The sequence below is a fragment of the Serinus canaria genome, chromosome Z (genome assembly GCF_022539315.1).
Source record: "Serinus canaria isolate serCan28SL12 chromosome Z, serCan2020, whole genome shotgun sequence".
NCBI classification, from domain to species: Eukaryota; Metazoa; Chordata; class Aves; order Passeriformes; family Fringillidae; genus Serinus; species Serinus canaria.
The window spans coordinates 6,323,051-6,347,896 of record NC_066343.1 but is presented as its reverse complement, the minus strand read 5'-3'; the positions used below and the strand labels follow the sequence as shown (position 1 = coordinate 6,347,896).

Below are 24,846 nucleotides of genomic sequence, written 5' to 3'. Positions count from 1 at the left end.
ATTTTACTGTGAAATGCAGATACCACATATAGAGAATACCATCTTCTGAAAAAAAATCTTCAAATTTGTTTAATTGCAAAGTACTTGGTTTTGCTGAATTTTCCTTAATATCATAAACAGATTCAATGAGAGTTTATCTGTCAGGTCTTATTTTTTCAGGCCTTAACTGAGAGACGCTCCAAATTCTGCATTAGCTGGAATGGGTACCTAACGGAGCATCATGCTTGCATGACTTAAATAACCATGTAATTTATTCTTATTCCTCTCATGTATGACATTAGAGGGGCTGCTCATGTCCACGGCGCTGCTGTGCCCGGGGGGCCGAGAGGTCGATGGCCCCTGGGCTGTGCCCGCCGCGGGCGGCAGCAGGAGCGGGGCAGGGCCCGGCCCTGTGCTGGCCCTGCTGAGGCCACACCTCGAGGGCTGCGGCACCTCCGGACCCTCACACGGGGAATGGAGAAGCTGCAGCGTGCCCAGGAAGGAGAACAGAGCTGGGAAGGGAATGGAGCCCCAGCAGGGGCTGAGGTAGTTGGTCACAAGCTGGACTCCATAACCTCAGAAGCCTTTCCCACCATAATTCACTTTGTGAACGTAAATCACTTCAACCGAGACGTACTTCAAGCCTTTACAATTAAAGATCTACACAAGATGCCCAATTACGTCTTAAGGCAGTCGTTTTAAGGCTGAGGTTTAAAGGCACTTCGTAATGCAGACCTATAACACATCCAGCTAGTCCCTTACGCCGCCAACGTGGCGCTGCCGAGAGCCCGCCCCCGCCGCCGTTATTTATATGCGTGCGGAGCGAACCAAGCTGAGCGCGCAATATGGGGGTGCCACCCCCCCGCCAGGGGCCGTTGGACCCGGCCGAGAGAGACGTGGCATGGCGCGGTGGCGGCGGCGCGGAGGATGCTGGGAGTTGAAGTCCGAGGCAGCGCCGGTTGCGGCCTCTTTCCGTGTATCCCTGGAACGGGAAAGGCCGGGAAGAGACAACACGGGACAGGGGGGATCGGTCTCGGTGAGGGCGCTTTTGGCGGCGGGAGGAGGCGCCGCGTTGTCATCCGTGGTTCCCGGCGGCAGGGAGGAGCGGTCGGAGGGCTGGGCCGGGTGGTGCCGGGGTCCGGAGCGGCTGCGGGAGGTGCGGGGCTCGCTCCTCGTGTTCTGACCCGGCGCGTCCTTGCAGGGCTGCAGCGGCTCCTGCGCTCCGAGGGCTGCCAGCAGCGCCGGGCTCCGAGGCTCGCTGTGAGGTGAGGGTCGGGGAGCAGCACTGAGCAGAATTCCCGGTGCGATTTATCCCGGTGATAAATCGCTGGGTCGCCGGTGCCGTCGTGCTCCTGCCTCAGGCCGGGTTTCCTCCTGCGTGGAGAGTCAGGGTGCCGGGTTGTTCGGAGCCTCGGGGCATCGAATTCCAGCCCCGCAGCGAGGATTGGGAGGGCTGGTCTGGTAAAATGCCTGCGGGTTCATCCTCACCTTCGGGAATCTGTTAATGCCGGATGGAAATGGTGCTTCAGGAGATTTGTTGCTTTATTGTGGTATTTCTGGAGGCATAATTTGCTCTTCGTGTGATTTATTTGGTTTTATTATCGCATAAAAAACCCAACATTATTTCTTTTGGGAGAATAGCTCTGAAGGTGCTGGAGCTGTTGCATCACGCCTTGTGATATCCGTGCCTTGGAAAGACGCTGGGTGCGGGTTGTTGGAATGGGCAGGGTCTGGCTTTTTCTTTGGTGCTGTTATTTCATGGTGTTAGGCAGTTCAAAGTGTAGTTCTGCTGCTGCAGCTATCACTGGTGTGGGGGGCTTTGAGAGGGTTTCGTGACCCTGAAATATTTTATAGCAAAGGGAGGAGGTAAGGGGGGGGTGTAGTTTGCTGCAAATCCTGAGGGTTTGGCGGTGGCGTGAAAATGTGAAATAATTTACATTCTAATGATTGTGATAAGGTCCGGCAGCCTTTGGAAAAATGGAGCTGGCTGGGTTTATGTGTCTGTGGACTTAGTCAGCACCAGGGCAGGCCAACAGCCCTTGCTGTCATGGCTTGTGTTTGCAGCTGTCCTGGTGTGTGTTAGTTCTCATGCACACTGGTGAAAAGGCTTCTTTGGTGTTGATTTTTGGGGTTTTTTTAAGGTGAAAAAGTTATGCAGGTGTTGTGGTTAACATAATTTATGTGATGAATATGGAATCACAGAATGGTTTGGTTTGGAAGGGGCCTTAAAGATCATTTTGTTCCATCCCTTGCTATGGGCAGGGACACTTTCCACTGTCCCAAGTTACTTCAAGCCCTGTCCAGCCTGGTCTTGGACACTTCAGGGATCCAAGGGCAGCCACAGCTTCTCTGGGCATCCTGTGCCAGGGCCTCACCACCCTCACAGTCAAGGATTTCTTCCTAATATCTGACTTAAACCTACTCTCTTTTAGTCTGAATGTTTTTCACTGTTTACTGATAGTTCAGTACATCAGATCCTGCATTAAGCTTTACCATGAAACATGTAAACTAGCATATTGCACAGTTGTTTTATTTGTGGATTTTCTAGCTTATGTCACATCTTTGAAGTGCCCATGTTAACTTGGAGGAAGCACAACTTAAGCAGAGCCCCAAAATAAGAAGTGCACAGTACTGTTTACCTGGTGCAATCAGCTTCATTGTGGATTGGGAGGAAAGTTGACTTAGCTTCAGTTTCCTCCTCTAAGGCCTTAATCATGAAAAGTTATCTGCCACCTCAGTTTCAAGTCAAGGGATCACCTCACACGCGGTGCATTGTTTGAGGTATGACATGAGTAAAGAGCCCAAAGTCTCAGAAATCAGGTATAGGAGAGTTCTGGGGGGTTGGCTTGTTGGGGTTTTTTGTGCTGTTTATCCCCTCTCCTGATAACCTCTCTTTAAGACTTTGGACTTTGGAACAAGTCGTTCACACGAGGTGATTAAACTGATGGCCTCTCAGTGCACTTTCTTTGCACCTAGAAAAGCGATCTCCTTAGTGCTCTCCCTTTCTAAAGTGAGAGAAAGAAAAAAAAAAACCCACGAGGAACTTTTCAAATGAAAGTTTTAAATGTACTCAGGGTCCAGTTCTGGTTTGGTTTAATTTTTTGATGAGTGTTGCCATTTGCTTGGTGTTAGCTGCACCTTATTCTGGACAGTTGTCAGCGTGTGTGCTGAGCCACGAGCAGTGTCTGCAGCATGTGAAAACTTAATTAAAAGTTATGCCTACTGTGATTAAAGTCAAAACGTTTAGTGACATTTCAATTTAGTGTTCCAGCTTAGTGGTTATGTTTCATTTTAGCCCCTATTTAGAGAGCAGTTTCCTCTCTTAGGGTGCTTAAATATATTGTGGTTTCTTTTTGTGGGTTTTTTTTTTGGGGGGGGTGTTTTTGTTTTTGTTTGGTTTTTTGTTTGTTTGGGATTTTTGCTTTTTTTTATTAGCAGGAGCACCTACTGAAACAGAAGAAGGGATCAATTAAAGATGACTGGAAATACACCTCATTATAAACTCTGAAGTATAGGTGATTCTAGATGATGAGTTTTCATCCACATGAAATTTGCTAATCTCCATTTGTAGGTAATCTTATCATTAGCTGTGAATGTCTGTATTTTAGAGTAATAACCTGAAGAATGCTTTTGAAGTGTGGTTAAGTCATTAAGATGATTGCAAAATATTAGCACAAATGTAATTACTTTCTATTAAACTAAAGTGAAAAGATTAATAACTTGCCATTTTAGTCTCTAAATCAAATTATTTACTTCCTGATTTTAGCACAAGCCCTGTTAAAAATTTCAGTCAGAGCTTTAGTCTGGTTTTCCATTCAGTATACACAGCCTAATTACCTAGTTTGAGAAATAGGTTAATGGCTGAGATTTTGTTTTAGATTAATGGATGAGGTTCAGCTGGTGAGAATCAGTTCTAGAGACAGACTTTGTGGGTTTACTGTATTTCCTTTGTGTAATAAGAGGATTTAGCATCATCCTTATAGTGTCTTCATTGTACTGAAAAGGGTTTTTTCTAAAGAAAATAATTGGTCAAACAAAATTCATGCCTCTCCTTCCTAAAGGGTTTGTTTTAAGGATGACTGATCACTGGAAATACATTTTTCCTGCATTTCTCATCACCGTATCCCTACTTTTTTATTCCCATATAAAAACAAACCAGGATTTCCTTCTAGGAAGACGTGGCATTTCGAATTCGCAGTTTCTGGTCACAAATCACTAGATGGCAGTACAGATATTGTTTTCCCCTAAATTCCATGTGCTTCACTTTCCCTGTCTCTGCGTTTCTCCTTTGCCCCTTCAGGTTAGTAACCCAAAATGTTCTAGTTTGCAAGAAAGCACTAAAGTCACTTCCTTAAGAAGTTAGGCTGAGTTTCCAGGTGCTCCCTGTTGCAAATGTTGTATTTGTGGTTTGGATTATGAAGAGTTATAATAATAAGTTAGAGGGTTTTTTTTCAAATCATTGAAAAGACAGCCCAGTTCTGCACCCAGCAGCCATTAAGGAACTGTAGGCTCATCCTACTGGGAAACTTTTTCCCTGCATCTCCCCTGACGGAAATTGGGAACCGCCTCTGGGATTTTTGTTGAGGACTGAACACTGCTAGTAGATTTCTTGGGTCCTTTTTTCCATGGTTTTCTCCTTCCACCCATTTCTCACACACAACTGGTTTTGGGTATGCCAGTTATGTTCATAAATATCATGTCGGATCATTTAAATAATTTGTGGTGCTGGGTTATTTCAACACTGTGAGCTCTTAGCTTTAAGTTATTCATTGTGCTTTCTGCTTTCCTTTTGCCTATTCCTGTGCCTGGTCTTTGCCCTTATTTTTTTTTTTTTTCTTTAAATTATTTACTTTTTTCATAATGCAGTACCTGCAAACCACAAGTGGATCATGTTGAAAAATCAGTTTACAGAAAACTGTTGTTTGTGCAGGCTCCATATGGAATTACTGTTTCTGTCCTTAATCTTTCTTATTGCGAAGTTAATAGCAAAAAACAGCTACAGAGTTATTTATGTTTCTACTATCACCTGATTTTCCAGATGTCAGGTGGCTTTTTGGGGACTTGACCCTTCTCCTACGCCCCAGCAACACCACTGTAATAGATTTCTGAAAATTTGAAAAATCCTTGCACAGAGTTTCTGGAAAGTTTCTCTGTGGAATTTTACCAGTCATTCTGCATGGCCACAGAATTTGTTTTAAGTAGTAAGCACCTCTCAGCAGCTTTTAATCATGGAATTGGGTGAAATCAAGCAGCACATTGGAAGAGCCTCAAAAAATGTTTCTAGGTTTTGGTCAGTGATTACTTTAATTGCACAACAGAAAATTCTTTCATCCTTTGATTGTATAACTAGAAGAATAACGTAAGAAATACCTCTGTGCAGAGGAATGCAAACTCCTGTAGACTGATTAAAAGACAAAAATCATAAATTGCAAGTTTCTGCCCTTAGTAAAGTTTAATGGAAGGGTTTGCTGTTTTGTTGGTTTTTTTTTTTTAATGAGATGATGAGATGTACTTTGCAAGGACACTCTGTTCCCCACCAGGCAGTTACTGACCTTTTCATCCCATCTGAAGAGAAGCCTTTAAGTGAATTAGAGATGTTCAGAACCCAAAATCTATCTGTCATAAGAATTTGTTGAAGAGTGCTGCACATAAGCCACGTTGACTTGCTTTCCATGGCTGGGCTGAAGCATTTAATCCTAAATCACTTCATGCAGATCATACTAATTTGTCAGAGAGGGTCTGTGGCTTCTGCTGTGTGATTTTGATGCTCTCATTTGTTTTGGGAACTCTTAGTGCACTTGTCAAGACTGACATTGATGTTCTGCTCTCTGGATTTTTCAGTTTGGTAATAATAGTAATTTTTACTTCACATTAAACTAAGAGTTGTATATATCTTTGAAACAACAATGAGAGAATGAGGAATTTTTACTTCTATGTTTTAAACAGAGGAAATCCCCTGTATTTTTGTAAGTGGAGCTCTTTTATATATATATATATATATATGTGAGTATTTTTATTCAACATATTAGCTAAGACTTTTCCTCTGTGAATTCTGAAAAGGAATAAGCTGGCAGTTTTCAGTAGCCACTGATGTAATGGATATGGTAGAAAACATTTTGAACCTATCTATTTTATATATATATATAATTACTTTAAACAAGACTTTTATTTCAGTAAAAGTTCCTTAAGGACTGCTGCCTCAGGGAGTGGTACAGGTACTTTACCAGACTTGTGAAGAACCAGGACTTTTTGTAAGCTGCTGCTGCACTGAAGCATGTAAAATCTCCTGGTGATCATGAAAATCTTATTTTTTCCGCTTTTCTGAGACTTTTTACACTAATACTGTTAATTTTTTTAGAAGTAGTACATATTAAAGCTTTACTCAGATATGTCAAAAGATTCTCCTGGCCTTCAAAATAAAAACTAAAGCCTTTAATTACTTCCACTTCTGTTAAGATCACCAGAGAAGTCTGGTGGATTTTACAGGAATTGGCTATACTGGAAAACTTGGTGTCAGTATAATTTTAATCATGCTGGAAGGTCCTGGTTTGCACTTTTTCAGCTCAACAATGCAACAGAATTGTGCCCTGTAGTTAAGTTTTTCTTGCAATGGGGTATGGGGTTTGTGATATGTAATTACTTCTCTATTATTATTCTTCTAAGTACCACCATTATATTTTGGAAGCAGTAGCTGGGCAGGCACAGTAAGGTTTTTAGAAAGAGTCTGGGAGTTTGAGGTGTTATCACAGTGCTAAAAATAAAGGGAAGATACAGGAGAACGGAGACACACTGGTCAATTTTGTACTTGAGACAAATCAGTGTTTTTCTTTTTTTTTTCCTAGAGTTGGTATTTGAATTATCTGCTCTGTTCAGGAATGTAAATAGCTGTGTTGTGGCTTTTGTATTCGAATTGAAAATCTTTTCCCTGCTTTCTCAAGACGCTTTATATATTTTTTTTTTCCCCTCACAGCTTTTTGTAGCTGAAGGAAGATGATGGAAGAGAGTGGGATAGAGACGACTCCGCCTGGCACACCCCCTCCAAGCACAGCAGGGGAGGCTGCTGCTGCTGCTGCTGCTGCTACGCCTGTCACTTTAGGTGCAGAAAACTCTATTCAGTCTTTTGAAGCCCTACAAAACCAGTTGCAATCAGCATAATTGCAGTTCTCTTCTCCAGGCTAATTGGAAGGATTTAAATTGTTTCTTAATCTTGGAAATGGGCTCCTCATCTGTAATGCATCTGATATTGCACAGAATATTTTTAGCAGTTTTTTTATTCTTGAAAATATTGTAGGAAGTGATGTGGATGCTCTTGTATTTTTTAAGGATGCAAGGCTAGGGAAATAATACCTTCCACTATAGTCCACAGTTAGATGAGCAGCATAGAAGGGAGTTAAAACAGATTTACAGTCCTCCAGGGGATAGTGGTAAACCTGAATAATCCCTTGTGTTTTAATACTGATAGAATCCCAGAATGGTTTGGGTGGAAAAGGACTTGAAGATCATTTTGTTCCACCTGTGCCATGGTAAGGACACCTTCCATTATCCCAAGCTGCTCCAAGCTCTATCCAGCCTGGCCTTGGGCACTGCCAGGGATCCAGGGGCAGCCACAGCAGCTCTGGGCACCCTGTGCCTGAGCCTGCCCACCTTCACAGGGAACAATTCTTCCTAAAAACTTCCCTAAATCTGCCCTCATCTAGTTTGAAGCCATTCCTCCTGTCCTGTCACTCCACTTCTTTGTCAAAAATCCCTCCAGCTCTCTTGCAGCCTCTTTAGGTACTGGAAGGTGCTCTAAGGTCTCACTTGTGAGGGGTAATCAGAGCACTTTTTCTGATTTTTTTCAAGATTCTGAACACCATATTTGAATACCAGATACTGAATTTTTTGGCAGATGTGGCATTGTTAAATCAGACTTGTGCAGTCTGTTTTGTCAGATGCTAAAGGAGGAATATACTGAGAAGATCTCAGCCCACAACATTAAATGAGTTACATAATAAAAGCTTTTTTTTTTTTTTTTTTTAATTAAAACTGTGGAAATACAACCTGTGATGGAGCAGTTGTTTTAGGTAGGATGAAAATGGATTCAGGAGTAGGCTTGCCAGAGATGTTACCACACATGTAATGTATTCACTGCCTCATTCATACACAAGCAAAGAAACCAGAGCCAGAAGTGCATGAAGTGTGCTTCAGGATGTCATTAATAAAGTTAATTTTATAAAAATGGTCCTTAAATAGTACATTTTTTGGCAGTATTTTCTACTTACATAGGGAGTAACCATGAAAGATTTAATGTTTTTTTTTATGTGGCAGAAATTTGCTGGCCACCAGACGCAAGATCTGGTTAAGAGTTTTAATTAATGTGGACGTGAGCTTTTTTTAACAAAAAGCCTCAGATTTGCTGATGTTTTCTGTGGTGACAAGAGGCTGTCAGCAGTGTACTACCTGGTTGATATTTTCAAAAAAATATGCACTCATAATTTGTCCCATCCAGGTAAAGGTGATATTTCAACAAGGAGTGATAGAGGAAGTACTTTTGTAAGAAAGTCAAGTTTTTGAGAAACCATTTCCAAAACTGATATTTGGAAAGAACTTCCATCATTATTCATTCCTGCAGCCAAAACCAGTACAAGTGTTGAATAAAAGCTGTCAGATCTGTAGACATCAACCTGCAAAGAGAATTTCCTGACCTGTGTGAACATCTTCCAAACTGTTTCCATGGGATTTGAACACACTCATAAAAAATACAAAAATGCATCACGTTCATCTTGCAAGGGCAATTGATAGACATCAGGGAAAATGAAAACTTGCCAGCTAAATTCCAAGGAAAACTTTTGTCTGGTTTGTGGCTGGAAGTGGGAAATGAATAGAATGGTACACCAAGCACAGCCAGTGAGGCATTTCCTCCATGTGGATCTCTGTGAGGTGTTTCTTCAGCCCTTAAACCCAAGCATCAGAATAGTGTGAATGTAGAATCAGACCTTTAAATTCCTGCACCATGAGGTGTTAAACCAAGATGTAAGAATTACTGACGTTTCTTCAGTTGCACTGCTCACCCTAAAAAAGTTACTGTCAATGATTGTATTATATAGTATGTTAACCATTATTAATGAACTATATTATTATATTGATAGTATGTTATCAAAACAATTTCCAGTGTAAACAGAAGATGTTTTGTACTCTTAATATTTTTTTTTCATTTGTCTTTATCTCATAATTTTAAAATTTCTGTTGTGTGTGTTTTGTAACATACATGACATACTGGTACAGTGGTACATGTAAACAATATAGAAATAGATTTAAATGGGGGAATGGATGCTCTTTTTTTTATTTTTTTACTGATGGGTGTGTGTGACCAAGTTTTTAGACCATGGCATTAGTGTGATTTGCATATGATTTGACCGTAGTGTTTAGGCTGTTTAAGTGAGATGCTTAAGCTGGTTTAGCATGTTACTGCCATAAAAAAGGGCAATTTCTGTTTTTCTACTTAATTTCTGGGCTTAATTTGGTTATAGGACAGGAAAATTGGCTTATCCAAGGATCAGCTGAAGCAGGGAAAGCAGAGGGATCAAGGAGATGAGTGCTAGAGAAGAGAGGGCTGCATTAGGTTCAGTCCATTTTCCAGTGCCACACCTCTAAAATAGCTCCCACCCTCCCAGATATTAGGAGTGTGTGTTTTATCCTGAAGATGAGCACTACCTGCATCCTCAGTTGATACAGCAGTCACTCAAGAATAACAGAGCTAGCTAGAAATTTTTGAGGCAGGTTTCAAATGCTGCAAATTCAGTACTCAAATGTTGACTTGTCTTTTTAAACTAATGACAGGTAGGGTCATGAAGGAAGAGATGTGTCCTACAAGATACTCTCACCAAGGATTAAGTGCCATTGCTGCTGTTTCTGCTGAAACTTAAGCAGAAGTTTCAAATTCATTTCAAATGAAAAAAAATGTGATATGTCTGAACAATTATATAACTGAATCGTTGAAATAAGGCTTGTAAAATTCTTTTTTCTCTTTTTTTCCCCCTTTATTTTTGTAGCTTTTTCCAGCCCCCTTGCCACACCAAGCATGCCATCTTCTCCTGCCTACTCACCCCCCTTGCCAGCTGGAGTGTCCCCAGTTCCTCCTCCCTTGATGACCTCGGCCTCTCTTCCACTTGTGCCTTCTGCCACCGTTTCTACAATTGCACCACCCCAGAGCCCTGTCCCACCTCCTGCTGCCCCTGCAGCTTTCAGTACCCCCGTGTCCCAGTTCTCTGCTCCTCCTCCTCTGAGCTCTGCTGCTGGCCCTGGCCTTCCTGCACCTCCCACTGGTCCCCCCATTTCAGGGTTTTCCATGTCTTCCACCTATGATATCACCAGAGGTCACGCTGGCCGAGCACCTCAGAGCCCACTGATGCCTTCATTCTCTGCACCTCCAGTCACAGGTAACTTTGTTTATTTGCTGTCCTGTTCGTGGGACAGGCTGAGCACCTGCTTGGTGGCTTATTATTCTTTTGGTATATTGAATTAATTAGTTGTACTTAGAAGAAGGGATCATACTCTTAATTAATTAGCTCTAATCCAAAGAAGGTAAAATAGCCTTTAAAATACGCTCATGGTCCAGGACAGAGTCCATGTTAAGTTCTGGTGGAGCTCAGGTTCACAGGAAGATCTTTTGCTTGAGAACTTTTGTTACCTTGCACGCCAAACCCCAGCTTTCCTTCAGCTCAGAGAGCCACCTTCAAACATTATGTTTCCCCAGAATGACAATCACAGGCTGTAAACTCATAATTTTCAGGGTTTTGTTCTGAAAATCTGTCTCTCAACAAGCTGTCTGTCACATGACACCAGCTTCTATTTTCTTGTTTCCAGCCATGAAATTGCATTGGGGTAGCTAAAAATACATAATAATGCATACCTTCCATGCAGGCAGTTGCTGTGGTTGCTGAACTGATGTCATTTTCAGCTTGTAGAATGGAAACTTCTCAGCTGCAGTTGGGCCAAGCTTTTATTATTACTGGTTATATCTCTTTTAAGTAGTCTGTATTAGGAGGATGTCTAAAAAGAGCTATCAGTTGTGCAGGATAAAATAAAAATAACTCTCAATTAAGGCTAGTGTTGGAAAATCTGTTAAAATAAGCTTGAGTAATGGGGCAAAGGGTCTGACTTTGTTTTTCTACTGTTTTAGTTTATTTTGTTTTCCTTCAGAATATGTAATATATATTCCTCCTTTTTCTACTACTCTTGGTTTTTAGCACTTGGTATTAGAAAATTTACTTTTCCTGTTGTATGAGAACATTCCTATGCCTTTGTTCAGAGACTAACACTTGTCCCTCTCTTTATTGAGAGTTTATTATGAAAATTTGAATACAATAAAAAGAACAGCTTTTAAATTAGCGTGATAAGAAAAATAATGATTGTTTAAATTTGTATATAATGTGCAAACAGTCTCAATTTTCTTAGCAGATATGATTGCATTCATTAGATCTGCTAGCCTTTAACAAGCAGAATTGTTCTTGTGCCTCCAAGAAGTGATTTGAATTTGCCTGGAATTGTTATATTCTTCCTGCTGTTTTCCTGTTAAACAATTGCATGTTGCTTCAATATAACAAATTAAACCCTTGTGTTTTATATTTCTCTCTTACAGGTGTTTTGGCAGATCCCATTACTCAACAGGCAACTTTCTCTTCGTCTTTGTCTCCTGGGGCTGGTTCTGCAATCACTTTTCCTGAGGAGCATGAAGATCCCAGAGTATCTACTGCCCAGAGTGGAGCACCTGCTGGAGGAATCTGGGGGTTCATAAAGGTAGAGGGTTTGTCTGTTACCTTCATGAGGAATTACCCATTTGTATTGTCTATAGGAAGACATGTTGCACTCTGTAAGTGCATGCTGCTATAAGTAATTTTTTTCCCCAGTCTGATGTGAAAGGTGGCTGTTTTTAACAGTCACAAACACAAACACAGTGCTGTTTGCTGAAACTATGCTTTTACTTTTTCTATGTATAGAAGAGAGGGGACTGTACAAATGCAAGTGTTCTAGGTCAGTTTTGATTGCTGTGATAGGAACTTGTGATAAAGCCTGTTCCATATGGATATGTTCTTAAACCAGACAAAATTCTAGAGCCTTAAAGACCTGAAAGGTATTTTTTACTTCACAAAGACTGTATGCAGAAAAAGATAAGTCTCTTTTACCTTACCTGAATGTTTTGCATATCCCATTTATAACTTCCTAATTAACTGAGTTTGATTCCTGTGAGATGTAAGTCGTGCATATTCTATAACAATCAAGTTATAGTTTGTCTTTTTTCAAGGACAGACAAGCTACATATTTTTTCAATCCCAGAGAAGCATCTAAGGTATTTTGTAAGATTAGTCTGCTAGAAGGCATGGAATGTACAGGGTGGAACAGATACTCCCTGTGATGCCATCTAATCAGACAGACGAAATAAGCAGCAACATCAACTAGTAGAATTTCATTAGCCTGTAACGTTTCTGGAGCTGTCAGAGATGCCACATTTAGTGAAGATTGTGAAGATGAAGATGAAGATTGTGGCAAGAAGGTCTGAGGGCTGTACATCAACACTGTGCTGTCTTCAAGAGCGGCACCACATTCTGTCCCATCTCACGCCAAATGTGAAGGAAGAATAAAGGAGATTATTGTCCCAGTGCACTTGAAGAATTTTGGTTTTCAATCCCTTTTAAGCATGAAAACCTGGAGAAGAAGTTGTGTGTGACATGGCAGAGTGAACACTGTCTCTCCAGTGATACAGTCTTAAAGAGGGAGATTAATTCTCCATCAGTAACCCTGAGAGCAGAGTGGTCATGCTGCCATTTTCAGGGAGAAATGTTTCTCATTATCATAAAAGCACATTTTTCTTCTTCCTTTGAGTAACAATGTTTTCCTTTCAGTCCTTATATTCCTCCTGATATTTACAGTAGGTGGCAGTGTTGTAGAAGAGAACATTTTACTTGTAACATGATTCTTCAGCCCTTCTTTAGCATACCAGAGCTCTCAATTGCAAATTCATTGAAAAGCCAATCTTATCCACATTTTAGTGCTGCCACTAGGATCCAGAAGGTGTCCTGTTTCTGTTTATGGAGCATTAATAATCTGTCTTACTGACCCAAGTAATAAAGATTTTGGTTGAAGTATCAAGCATTCCATGTGCTCTGTGTTTTCAGTAACCACTTCTTGAGAATTCCTTAAGTGAAAGAATGAGGAATCATTAGTTATACTGAAACCATCAAGTTCATGATGTTCACATCAGAGTATGTGTTTTTTAAAGGTCAGCCAGAATCTGGGACATGTGGTAATTTTACAGAAATGCATCCTGAATTTCCTGTTGAGGAGCTCATGCAGTAGTTGCCACACTTACCTTTATTTCTGTTGTTGAAGTAATTTGATATACTCTTTCTCCTCTGGTATTGTTAACAAATTATACACCTTCCTTTCAGATTTCCTTCAAACTCAGTAATCCTGAAAACTGTGACAATCTAAAATTGACAGATTAATGGTCTGGAATCAAATGGGACTGTTCCAGTTTCTTCAGAGATGCCTGAGCAGTCCCATTGCAGTTCCAAAACTGATTTCCACATAATTGTTGCAATTACCTAATATTTGGGATTTGTATAAAAATATGGATTGTTTCACGCTGTTTGTATTAGGCAGATGAGCAACATAAAGGCATCTTCCACAGGCAGAAGCAGTCTCAGTGTTCAGAAACCATCTGTATTATGACTTTATATTAGTTAGGCAGCCAGGATGCTAACTGGAGAAGCATTGCCTGGCTTTGCAAAGGCTGTTTCTGCACTAATGAGGAAGGTAATATTTAAACCTGAGGTAGTAACAGAAAAGCCATGAACTAATAGTCATATCCTGCAGTGTTTGTGCTGAGTAATGCACAGCAGATGCTACAGAGCTGCTTAATATTTTGTTTTTTTTTAACTAACATTTTGAATTTCTTGAGGAGAAAAAAAAAAAAAGCAACCCAGAAAATAATATGGAAATGTATTTCCTTAAATTTAGGGTGTAGCTGAGAATCCCATGGTGAAGTCTGTTCTTGATAAAACCAAGCATTCAGTGGAGACCATGATCACAACGCTGGATCCTGGCATGGTTCCATATATCAGTGAGTGCTTATGATAAACCATCAAATCTTGCCTGTAAATCCTAGAGAAGCTACTGCAATTGGCATTACTTGTACACTTGAAGTGTAAAAGCGTTTCAGTTACAGCTTGCAAATTACCAGGAAAGAAAAGCTTTGTGTTACATGTTTTATTTTACTGGAGGACACTGCATGTCACATGTAGCTGACCTGAGAATAAAATTAGCAAGCAAAAGGAACCAGTTCTCCAGGGTGGTGGTTTGGTTTTGGTTTTTTTTGTTATGGCTTTTTTTTTTCCTAGCAGCCTGATAAACAGCTCTCCCTCCTAGGTGTGCCAGTACTGACCTTGTTCTGCCTCTGAAAAAAGGTGGTCAGGAAACAGCTAAGACTGAGAAGAAACCATTAAAATTATTTTTTTATTATTTTGTTTTCCTGAGATTTTTTTTGTTTCAGCTGAACCTATTAGGTGACCCCGCTAACTGCTGCTGCACTTTTGTGCAGAGGACAGGGGAAGATGACCTAACTATTGAGCAGTAGTTAATTGTCTTACATTTAAGGGAAAATCTCCCAGCAGCTGTCTAGTGAGGAGGGAGTGGGAATAAAACCAGTGAGGCCAGTCAGCAATGCCTTCTAAAGGTATTTGAGAAGAGTAGCAGGATGCAGGGCAAAGCTACAGTAAATGTTGATTTATGCACAATTTGACAAAGTGTATTTAACATTTCTATTGCAGTCATCACAGTCCCTTTTTGGAAGCAGGATCTGTTGGTATTCTGGGTAGTTTGACACAGTGTTTATTGACAGAACAACTTTATCTGGAGGAGGAAGTCATACTAATAAAATGCTTGGTTTGTAGGATTTCGTTCGAGTAAACTAAGTCAGTGGTGACCTCAAAGCTCTCTAAAGTCCTGTTAGAAGGGGGAGCATATGTATACATCTTGGCCATTTATGTACTGCATTGTTTTTGTAGTTTCAGGTTGTGAAAATAGGGCAGAGGTTTGTAAACTTAGCTTGTATTTGCTTGTAGAAGTGTATTCTACAAAAACATGTCCTCAGCAATAGCCCCACTTCTTTCTGCTCTCCTTCCATTACTGCAATGCCAAAGGAATTTCATGTTCCTCTTGACAAAACCTGAAATTACCAAAGCTTCTGGATGAGGTGGTTGAAATCTTCCCCCCGCCCCCCCATCTGAAGAAAGGGTATTTCTGTAATCTCTTTCTTGAAAAGAGCTGAACTGTTTTCATTGGCACATGATGAAAATGTTATCTGAGCTGCACTCCTGGAACAGACAATTTCTATCTAGGCAGGAAATGGTCACCTCATAAGCATAAATAACAGTACTTTTACAACACAAGACAGCAGGGAATCTTAAATTAAATATGGAACTTCCATTTCAGTTTATAATGCACAAAGTACAATGAAATTTCACAATCAAGTTCAGGTGTCAGAGCTTAACTTGATATAAGAGTTGTGCCCCTGAATTTACCAGGGTGCATCTAGTTTTTACATTTTAGGTTTCCACTTTACTAGATTTGGTCACAAATGGTTTCTTTTAGCCAATGTAATATCTTTGTTTCAGTTCTGTAATATCTCTGATGAAAAAAATAGATGCTTTTGATATTTTATAATCCATAATACAAAAGGACATATTCTGCATTCTGCAACCAGACATGAGGCACAGTTGCCATTCTTAAAACTGTTAGGCAGTAATTTACTAGATATGCTTGGATTAGTTTTTGACTTCATTAAAAGCTGTTGAACAGTATTTCTGTTCCTGAGCAGTCAGGCAAGGCTAACTTCAGTAAAAGCTTGCAGTCAATTTTAAGCACTTGTTTAATTATGTTAAATTGATTTCTATCAAGAAGTAATCAATGAAAAAAGAGACTCAATTATTTTTAGTCCAGTAGTTGCACAGCATTTAAAACAATTGCTCCAAGTTCAGTGATCTGTACAGCTAATTCCATTCAGCAAAGCAATTGATAAATAAAATGATAAAAAATCACCCTAAACCCCCAAAGTAGTATGTTTCACTACTGTTCTAGCCTATCTGGTGATTATTCATAAAAATAAGATGATTCCTGTAACTGAGGTCTGCTGAAAAATCAGAGTCAAAAAGTTAATTGTTTTTTTTGTTAAACTTTAAGCTTTGGGTTTACCCTTATCAGTGGAGGAACTTATCTTGGATCAGGTTAAATACTGCAAACTCTGTAAGCTCGTGTGGTTGATGCATTTTACTTGGCCAGCTTTCTCTGATGTCATATGCTTTGAGGAAAGATTTATCTGTCCTTGAGAAAGCTTCTCACAGTAGGGATGGATTTTTTGATGTGTTTCTGCACAATAAAAGTGATCCAGCTGTGACAGACAGATGTGAGGTGTGATTGAGTCTTCTATGGTAGTTTTAGATTTCTTTTAATGAATTCTTTTGTTTCATTATGAAAAAGTTCAGTGAAAGCTCATGCTTGTTTATTGAGATAGAAACCTACAGGAAATGTTTAGAACTGTGTACAAGCTTTTTGGTTCCATAGGTATTTAATATCTAAAAAGAGCAATAAAATTACACTGAAGTTCACATTCCAAGGACAGCTAAAAAGTAATGGGGGCCTTTCTTTTAAATCTTGTGTAATTTGGCAGCTTTTCACTGAAATTTATGACCTGCATCAGTGTTCTTGAACCCATTCCTAAGAGTTTACAATATTCCTTGATGCTTCACAGGACACCAAAACATCCTTGGAAATGGATGTCTTTGAGTTATTTTCCTAAAGCTCTGTGAATTGTTATCTCGAATGAGTGGTATGATTTTTTTTGGGTGCTGAACCTGAAAATAGGTCAGTTCCTGCTGCCTGTCTTTCACCCTTGTATCCCTTAGTTATCCATCGGAATTTCAGTTCCTAACTTAAATGACTTCTGCTTCATGGAAGAATTATTGTCCAGTGCATGAGAAAGAAAAAGAGCAGCTGGAGAAGCTGTAGAACTGTTTGAACTATGCTGCAATGGGAAGGAGGAATATTCCATGCATGGATGTATTTTTTCCAGATCACTTTGCAAAATTATTTTGCAGGAACTGGGGGAGAGCTGGACATAGTGGTCACTTCTAATAAAGAAGTGAAAGTTGCAGCGATTCGGGATGCTTTTCAAGAAGTCTTTGGGATGGCTGTTGTGACTGGAGAGGCTGCACAGTCCAACATTGCACCACAGCCTGTGGGCTATGCTGCAGGCTTAAAGGTAAGCTGATATCTAGTAGTAGCTAAGAGAAATTCATCCAAAATTGTCTCATCTTCCGTAAAGTGAAGGTCAGTTTCTGGGATAGCTAAATATTTTCTTTGGGGATTTTTATTGGTGTTTTGTGGTTTTTTTTGTTGTTTGTTCCTTGGGGTGTTTTCTGTTTGGTTTTTTGTTTGTTTGGTTTGGTTTTTTGTTTTGTTTTTTTTTGGCTTGAGGGGTTTTTTTGTTGGTTCATTGGTTTTGTTATTTTGTGGGTTAAGGGGTTTGGGTTTTTTTTGTCTTTTTTTCCTCAATTTGGATCATTAGATCCAAAGCTCTCTCTTTGAAATATTTTTAAGATTTCTTGCAAACACATTTGCAGCAAGTGAAGAATTCCTATGTCAGTGTATTATGCCATTTATGTCAATTTCCTTGTACTGTCATTGATCGCCATCACATCTTGCATACATTGTGCTATTACTGTGGCTTCCAAGTAAATTAGACATTTTTTGAATAGTCTGTTACCAGCACATCATGTTGGAAATGTTAGAAATTAAAAGTCTCCATGATTGATTTTTCTCCCCACTGATTTTGTAGATCAAAGAAAATTTGATTAACACTTGATCTTTCTGAACAAATCTGTGTTCTCTTTGAAAACTAAGAATTCCCTGTGCAGCCATGCAAACTGCTGTGCCACCCTAGAGGAGGGTTAGCAAAGGTTGTTTCACCAGTTCTGGCCCATAATTGAAAATCCCTAAAACAACTGTTTCATCCTCGCTTTACTAAATGTAAGCAAAAATTCATGGAAAAGGAAGCCTTTCCTCCTAACTGTTATGGCAGTGTTTGCAGAGTAAAGCCTGCCCTGATAGCAGTGTATTATCTGATGCAATTTTATATTGAGATAAAGGAGAATAATGTGCATTTTCCTTTATTTGTTTATCTCCTGCAGTGTATTGTACATTTCTGTTACAACTTCAGAGTGATAATAGTTTTCAGGGGAATAATTCCTGTGTGTTAGGTGGATATGTAACACAAAAAATGTTTTTTCCCTTGCTTTTACAAAGTTGGTGCAAAGCTCTTAAAGACTCTAATCCCAAGAAGTTTGAAGTTGTAGAAATGTCAAAGTAACACAAATATACACTGATGCTTTAAGTGAGAGTTAAAACCATCACAGGTTAGGAATTCTTGTCACATTTTAGGAATTTGTTGCATGCTACCCTGGGTATTTTTCTTGGAATGTAGAAAAACCTAAAAAAAAAAAAAAAAAAAAAAAAAAAAAAAAAAAAATTAGCTTTTTCATAGGTTTTGTTACTGTTTGGGATTCCTGGCCTTCCACTAATTTGGGTTGTTGTGTTTTTTTCCTATTGAGTCATTTTGAAAACTGTGTTCAGGGTTCTTTTGGGATTGATCTGCAAGCATAGGACTAAGCTGTGGTTCATAGTTTTGTCTAACAGCTTGTGTTGCCACTCAGGGAGCCCAAGAGAGGATAGACAGCCTGCGCCGGACAGGAGTCATCCACGAGAAGCAGCCTGCTGTGTCAGTGGAAAACTTCATTGAGGAGCTGCTCCCTGACAAGTGAGAGCCTTGCATTTTAATTCCAGGAGGGTGGGGACACAATATTCCTTGTAAGGAGCTGGTGGCAGTTGAGAGGGAGAAGGAGAAGGAGAAAGAAGCAGAAGATTCGTCTGAAGTATTTTGAGTATTTTGGCAGGCTTGGTTTTGGTGATGATGTTCAGCTTTTTGTCCAGGCTTCTTGAGACCTTAATATAAAGAAATCCTTGTCAGGTTTTGTACATTGATAATGTAAAAACACAGTGAAATGAGCTGAAAAAATTAAGGAGCTGTAAAATTTGGAATTTTTGCATTGTTGTGTGCATCCTCCCTTCTCTCTCTGAAATTGTATCAGAAGAGATATTGGGAGATATTCCAGCATTTAGAACAACATGATTTTATCAAAAAAAATATTTTCTGTTTTCCTTTCACTGAGAATGTATTATTGCATGTAACTTGCTCTGCACAGACACAAAAATGCTGTTTCAAAATGCATTGCAACTTGATTTTGTAACATGTTGTTTGACAGGCAGTTCTTGAAGCAGCTTTATAATTAAATGCCAAAACATTAGGGACAATGCTGTGTTTTTCTTTATACAAACTTAAATAGTTTTCTTCCAGTGTTGACCATGCTTGTACATGTTCAAAGGAGAGGAGTTTCAAGTAATCACCCACACTGCTAATAATGTATATCATAGTTAATCCTCTTTGAAAAGACAATAAAACATCTGAATCAGACTAGATGGAAATAAATGCTAAACAAAAATTAAAACTTCTTTCTACTCCTGTTTACTTTAGAAAATTCCTCATTTATATTGCACTAAAAATACTAAATGAAAAAAATAGAGCAAAAGGAGAGTATTTGTCAAAAAAAATAAATAAAAGCCTATCACTTGGATAAAAATGCAGACATTAGAAAACAAGAAAATACCAGCAACTTTGTTATCAATTGGCAGCAAGTTATATTTAACCATGAAGCTTTCTCAGTAGTCTTTAATAGTTGCCAGTAAAAGCATTCCAGTCCTCTATTCCCTGCTAAAAGATGATGGAACTGCTTCTTCCTGTCTGACTCCACTAAACTCTTACCATGAGGCTTATGTGGCCTAGACAGGCAGAAGTGTTTCCCTGAATAAATCATTTAAATTATTGCTATAGCATTAGACTTTCCAAAAAAAATCTTCTGAATGTAGAACATGAATGATAAATAGACAATTTTCTTTAAAACTGTTGGGGAAGGTTCTTTTAATGAGAAATGTTCTTTGAAAGACTGAATTAAAACTGTAGCAGAATACCTGTGGCCAAGGCATTATGTCTGCCCACACCCACCCCTCCAGATCTTTTTTTATCTTTGATTTGTAAATTTCGTGTAATTTGTATTTCTGTGTATTTTATGCACTACTATGAGAGACGGATGGATGGATGGATGGATGGATGGATGGATGGATGGATGGATGGATGGATGGATGGATGGATGGATGGATGGATGGATGGATGGATGGATGGATGGAAAGTGACATATGCAAATTTCACTTGCAAAATACCACAACAGTTTGATGAGCTTCCTTATTAAATTATTACTGCAGTTGTAATAGAGCTTGTAAAATGTTCATAATTCAGCTTCTAGCATGTTGGTTTTCACCAGTGTGATACTCAGTACTCAGAAATAAAACAATTTGCACATCACTGCAGGTGGTTTGACATTGGATGTCTGATTATTGAGGATCCAATTCATGGAATTCACCTGGAAGCATTCACCCAAGCAACACCAGTGCCTTTGCAATATGTTCAGCAGGTGAGAACATATTTTCAGGTTTTTTCTTTTTTGGCTTTCTTACCAATTAACAGCTGAGACATAAGACTGAAGTTTTAATTTTAGTCATGATGTTAGTTCTTATTGGAAGTTATTACACTTAAATGTTTTCATTTATAAAATGATGATACAAAATATTTTTGCATCATGTTTATGAATTAATCTTTAGACATTTATAGTAAAGCTTTTCCTTGTCAAGAGTCTTATTCTGCAATATCTGTCACTTTGGAGCACAGGTTTTACTCTCCTATTTAAGAAGAAGAAATACTAACCAGGCAGGCAGCATGCTGTACTCTCTGAAAACTCTTTCCCAAAAACAGAAGCTTTCCCATTTTCCAGATCAATACTTGGACTTAAGTCCCTAGTGAACACAGAGTCCCACCTAAAAGACAAGGCTGATTACAAATATGTTATTTTGACAAGGATGTACAGTTCTGAGATCAGAATATTTAAATATTGGAAATACTGTGGTTCATTCGAGTGGAAATAATGGGGTGAACTGCAGTAGTGTGCAGTTTTGAAATACCACCAAAAGTAGTTTTTCTGGAGGTGGTTTATTTTTCTTTGGGCACAGACTGGGAATTACTCCAGTCACTGCATGTTTCCTGACAGCAGATATGAGTAATTCTTCAGTTAACTCTGGCCTGAAAATTCTTTTAAAATAAATGTTTTCATGAAGAATTTATAACCAGAACTGTTTGGGGTTTGATCCTCAGATGTTGTTTTGGGAGAGCAAACAGTAACTTTTTTCAGTAACACCAATTTCTGAATGGCTGAAATTTGTGTGGTGGTATTCACAGGAGTCCCAGGATGACTCCATGTTTCAGAAGGCTGATTTATTATTTCATTATATATATTGTATTAAAAGAAAATGATATATTAAAACTATACTAAAAGAAAAGAAAAAAGGATTTCATCAGAAGGCTAGCAAGCAATAGAAAGGAATGGAATGATAATAAAATCTTGTGACTGACCAGAGAGTCTGAGACAGCCGGACTGTGATTGGTCATTAATTAAAAACAACCACATGAGACCAATCACAGATCCACCTGTTGCATTCCACAGCAACAGATAATTTATTGTTTAAATTTCGTTTCTGAGGCCTCTCAGCTTCTCAGGAGGAAAATTCTAGCAAAAGGATTTTTCATCAAATATGTCCATGACAAATTTGCTTCTCACACCCTTTAATTTCCACATAGGTCTGTTGATACAAGAATGATCCTTGCAAAAATCTGACAACAGACAGAAATCTACTAATTCCAAACTGTTTCAGTAATCACTTCTCAAACTTCTACACGCAGGCCAAGAGCCTGACCCCTCAGGACTACAGCCTGAGGTGGTCAGGGCTGCTGGTGACAGTGGGCGAGGTGCTGGAGAAGAGCGTGCTGAACGCGAGCAGGACGGACTGGCACGCAGTGTTCACGGGCATGTCCCGCCGGCAGATGATCTACAGCGCGGCCAAGGCCCTGGCAGGGATGTACAAACAGCAGCTGCCACCCAGGACCGTGTGACAGCAGGGACACCCTCACGCCAGGAACGCCGGGTTTGATTCTAGGATGGAAGTGAAAGCCCTGTGTTCCCATCCTTGGCAACGCAGATTTCTGATTTTAACTCTAAACCGTCTCTGCTTCTTGAGAAGTGAAGGTGATTGCCAGGAATGGAAGTGAGCAATTGAAGTTTTAGCTAATGTGTGATTTCCAGTATGATTCATAAAACAAGCGTGTATTTATGACTGCTACAGGCAGCATTGCAGTTTTTCAACTGGAATCTGCTGTGGTGTGACACCTTACCAGCCATTTGCTGAGACAGTTAGTTAGTATTCTTTCTAAAGGGGATATTTGTTTAGCTATTTCTATTATATGAGTAATATAAACATGTTGACAGCATAACATGTATGTTGTATATGGATTTCAATCCAGAGAGACTACCTTCTGTATTACATGTGGTTTTTGGGGCATGTGTTTAGGGGATACTTACCACCTCCTTGGGTTGGTGTCTGTATGTAGTTCTCAGGAGTGATGCCAAGTAGTCTCTACAGCACCTAAGAGTGAGCTGCTGAAGAAGAGCACAAATCCATGCCCTGTTAGTTGAAGTCGTTGCTAAGTAATTCTGAATTCTCATTTTCTGTGCTGCATCTTTCTGCTTTTTATGTAACAGTAATTGAATTCGTGGCCAGCTAGAGAACCACAGACAAAATTTCAAGTTGCTTCAGTGGGTTTTAGATCAGGTACTGCATTCCCCACATGAAATCATCTCAGTAGTTTCAATAACATGATTTACTCCAGTGCTTCCAGACGTCATCTATGTAATTATGTATTGTTTTCTGTGTATTTACAGTTGTCAGTAATTTGAATATGGAAAACGGTCATGTGTGTATCACTTGCTTTGCTATTCTGAGTTTTCTAAACACTCAAGTCTAAAAGCTTTCATGATGTCATGAGTTCACTCTTTCTCATATAAGTTTTGAGTGGTGTCTGATTTTTTTTTGTGGCTATAAATATCTTCCATCCATGCTAACACAATCTTAGATCTTTACGTAGAAATATGGAAGTAATTGTGAAGAAAATATTTTGGTAATACTTTTTTAAGAAACAAAGAATAAACAAATACTTTTTGTTTGCCTTAAAGAAGCAATTTTTCAGCTTGTATTGCTCAGCCTTTACCTTTCTTAGATGCTTTCAAAGAACATTTTGTATACAGTATACTGTTAAGCCAGCTCATATTTGTACCCAGTGAAAGCCTGTCTATTTCCAAGAAATATATTTGGCCTTAATTGACTTACTCTGTAAAGAAGTTGAATAAATGTTTTCCCTAGAGAATTGCATCTATTTTAAAGGCTTGGTTTTTATTACAGATGGTGAACATATTTATTGAAGTTGTATTTGAATGGTCAGTTTGCAGATTTGTCACGTACTAAACAAACAAGATCCAGCTCTCAATCTTGAGGTTCCTCATTGAGACTGCTTCTTACCCTGTTAAACCAAAAAGGTGATACAAGGAGTTTTCTTTGTCATTATGCAGCAAAGGCATCTTTACATTTACCGTAATTTCTGTAATAAGTTGAATGCTGCTGCTTTATGCCCTGCTTGCAACATCTGTGATGCAAATGAGGAGGACATGAAATCATCAGTAGATTTAGGTGCTCTGGCATGGCTGAAAATTAAAACTGAAGGGTAATTTCCTGTCCCTGGCCTTCACTTTTTTTAAGAAGTGAGAGGAGTAAAAGAAGACACTATGGTCAAGTGAAATGAGAGTCTCATGATTTTCTTTTTTGACAGCTCCCAGAAGAATTAAAATGGTGTAGCTTTGTAACTAATTAGTTCTTTCCCTTTGCTTGTGTATTGTAAAGTAACATCCTCACATGAACACACAAGCTCAGCTTCTTCCTGAGAGGCCAAGGGAAGGAAAAATGTCTGGACTATGATCTGGGAGTCTAAAAAGTTGGAAATTGCTTCCTGCATTTTTCTGGAGGCCTTGCTCAGGCTCTGAGTTACATGGATAAATTCTGAACCATATTATGAAGACAGTTCAGCTTTTTTACCGCCCCCAGGTTTGTGTTGTGGCCAGTAATAAGGGAGAAAGCTCAACAGGGGCATTAAATTTATACACAGATCAATTTAGAAAAGCAGAGACATTTCAGACATGTAACTTTTGTTACAACTCTCAACTGCCACATCATGGCAGGGGGTAACTTGTAGGTGCAGCTGCAGAAGCCATTTCTGCTCAGTTCACTCCAATGTGAGTGTCAGAAGAAACCATAAAAACTACTAAATGTATTACTATTATACTGCCATTTTTAAACTGTGTTTCACATAAAAAAAACAGCCAAGCTCTTTGAGTTGGCATTACATTAAGATCTGTGAGATCCTGAAACTGAGATTCTTTAAAATGCTTGGAAAAAGCTCTGCATTTTGTGCTGCTTTTGTTGAGAGGTTACTTCTCTGTTCCTGGCCCCAGTTTTTCATCACTGTGCTGCTCAGAACAACATGGCTCTGAGATGAGAAAAATGATGGAAAAATGACAAGAAAAGCCATGGATATAAAATTCCACACACATTTCTGTTGAAATTAGTCTAACAGCTTTCACCCAGCTGCCTCTCTCAAGATTGGACCTAAATGTCTGTGAAGGGATGGGGCATGTGGAGTCTGATGGAACAGCAATTTCAGCTTGGTGGAACATCTTGGTCCAAAATCAGGAACAAAACAGCCTCAATAACTGCCCATACACTTTC

At 39.4% G+C, this 24,846-nt stretch overlaps 1 protein-coding gene across 3 annotated transcripts; it reads left to right on the top strand.

The window, feature by feature from the left end:
* The first annotated feature begins 863 nt into the window (after positions 1-863).
* PRRC1 (proline rich coiled-coil 1) lies at positions 864-23,439 on the top strand. Of its 3 annotated transcripts, XM_050987000.1 has the most exons (10): positions 893-1,015; positions 1,181-1,244; positions 6,950-7,075; positions 10,011-10,397; positions 11,600-11,757; positions 13,978-14,080; positions 17,112-17,275; positions 18,726-18,829; positions 20,495-20,597; positions 21,917-23,439. In XM_050987000.1, exons 3-10 carry the CDS (start codon positions 6,970-6,972, stop codon positions 22,124-22,126), a joined length of 1,335 nt encoding a protein of 444 aa, XP_050842957.1. In that variant the 5' UTR covers positions 893-1,015; positions 1,181-1,244; positions 6,950-6,969; the 3' UTR covers positions 22,127-23,439. The 3 variants fall into 3 exon arrangements, with proteins under 3 accessions (XP_050842956.1, XP_050842957.1, XP_030092959.1); XM_050986999.1 differs by lacking the exon at positions 1,181-1,244 and having other exon boundaries at positions 864-1,015; XM_030237099.2 differs by lacking the exons at positions 893-1,015; positions 1,181-1,244 and adding an exon at positions 3,423-3,550.
* Positions 23,440-24,846: the final 1,407 nt, after the last annotated feature.

Excerpts from the sequence above, each read along its gene's own strand:
- PRRC1 (XM_050986999.1), top strand. The coding sequence starts at position 6,970 with ATGATGGAAGAGAGTGGGATAGAGACGACTCCGCCTGGCACACCCCCT. Across the intron at positions 17,276-18,725 it reads GCTATGCTGCAGGCTTAAAG|GGAGCCCAAGAGAGGATAGA; the intron begins GTAAGCTGATAT and ends GTTGCCACTCAG. Across the intron at positions 18,830-20,494 it reads GAGGAGCTGCTCCCTGACAA|GTGGTTTGACATTGGATGTC; the intron begins GTGAGAGCCTTG and ends ACATCACTGCAG.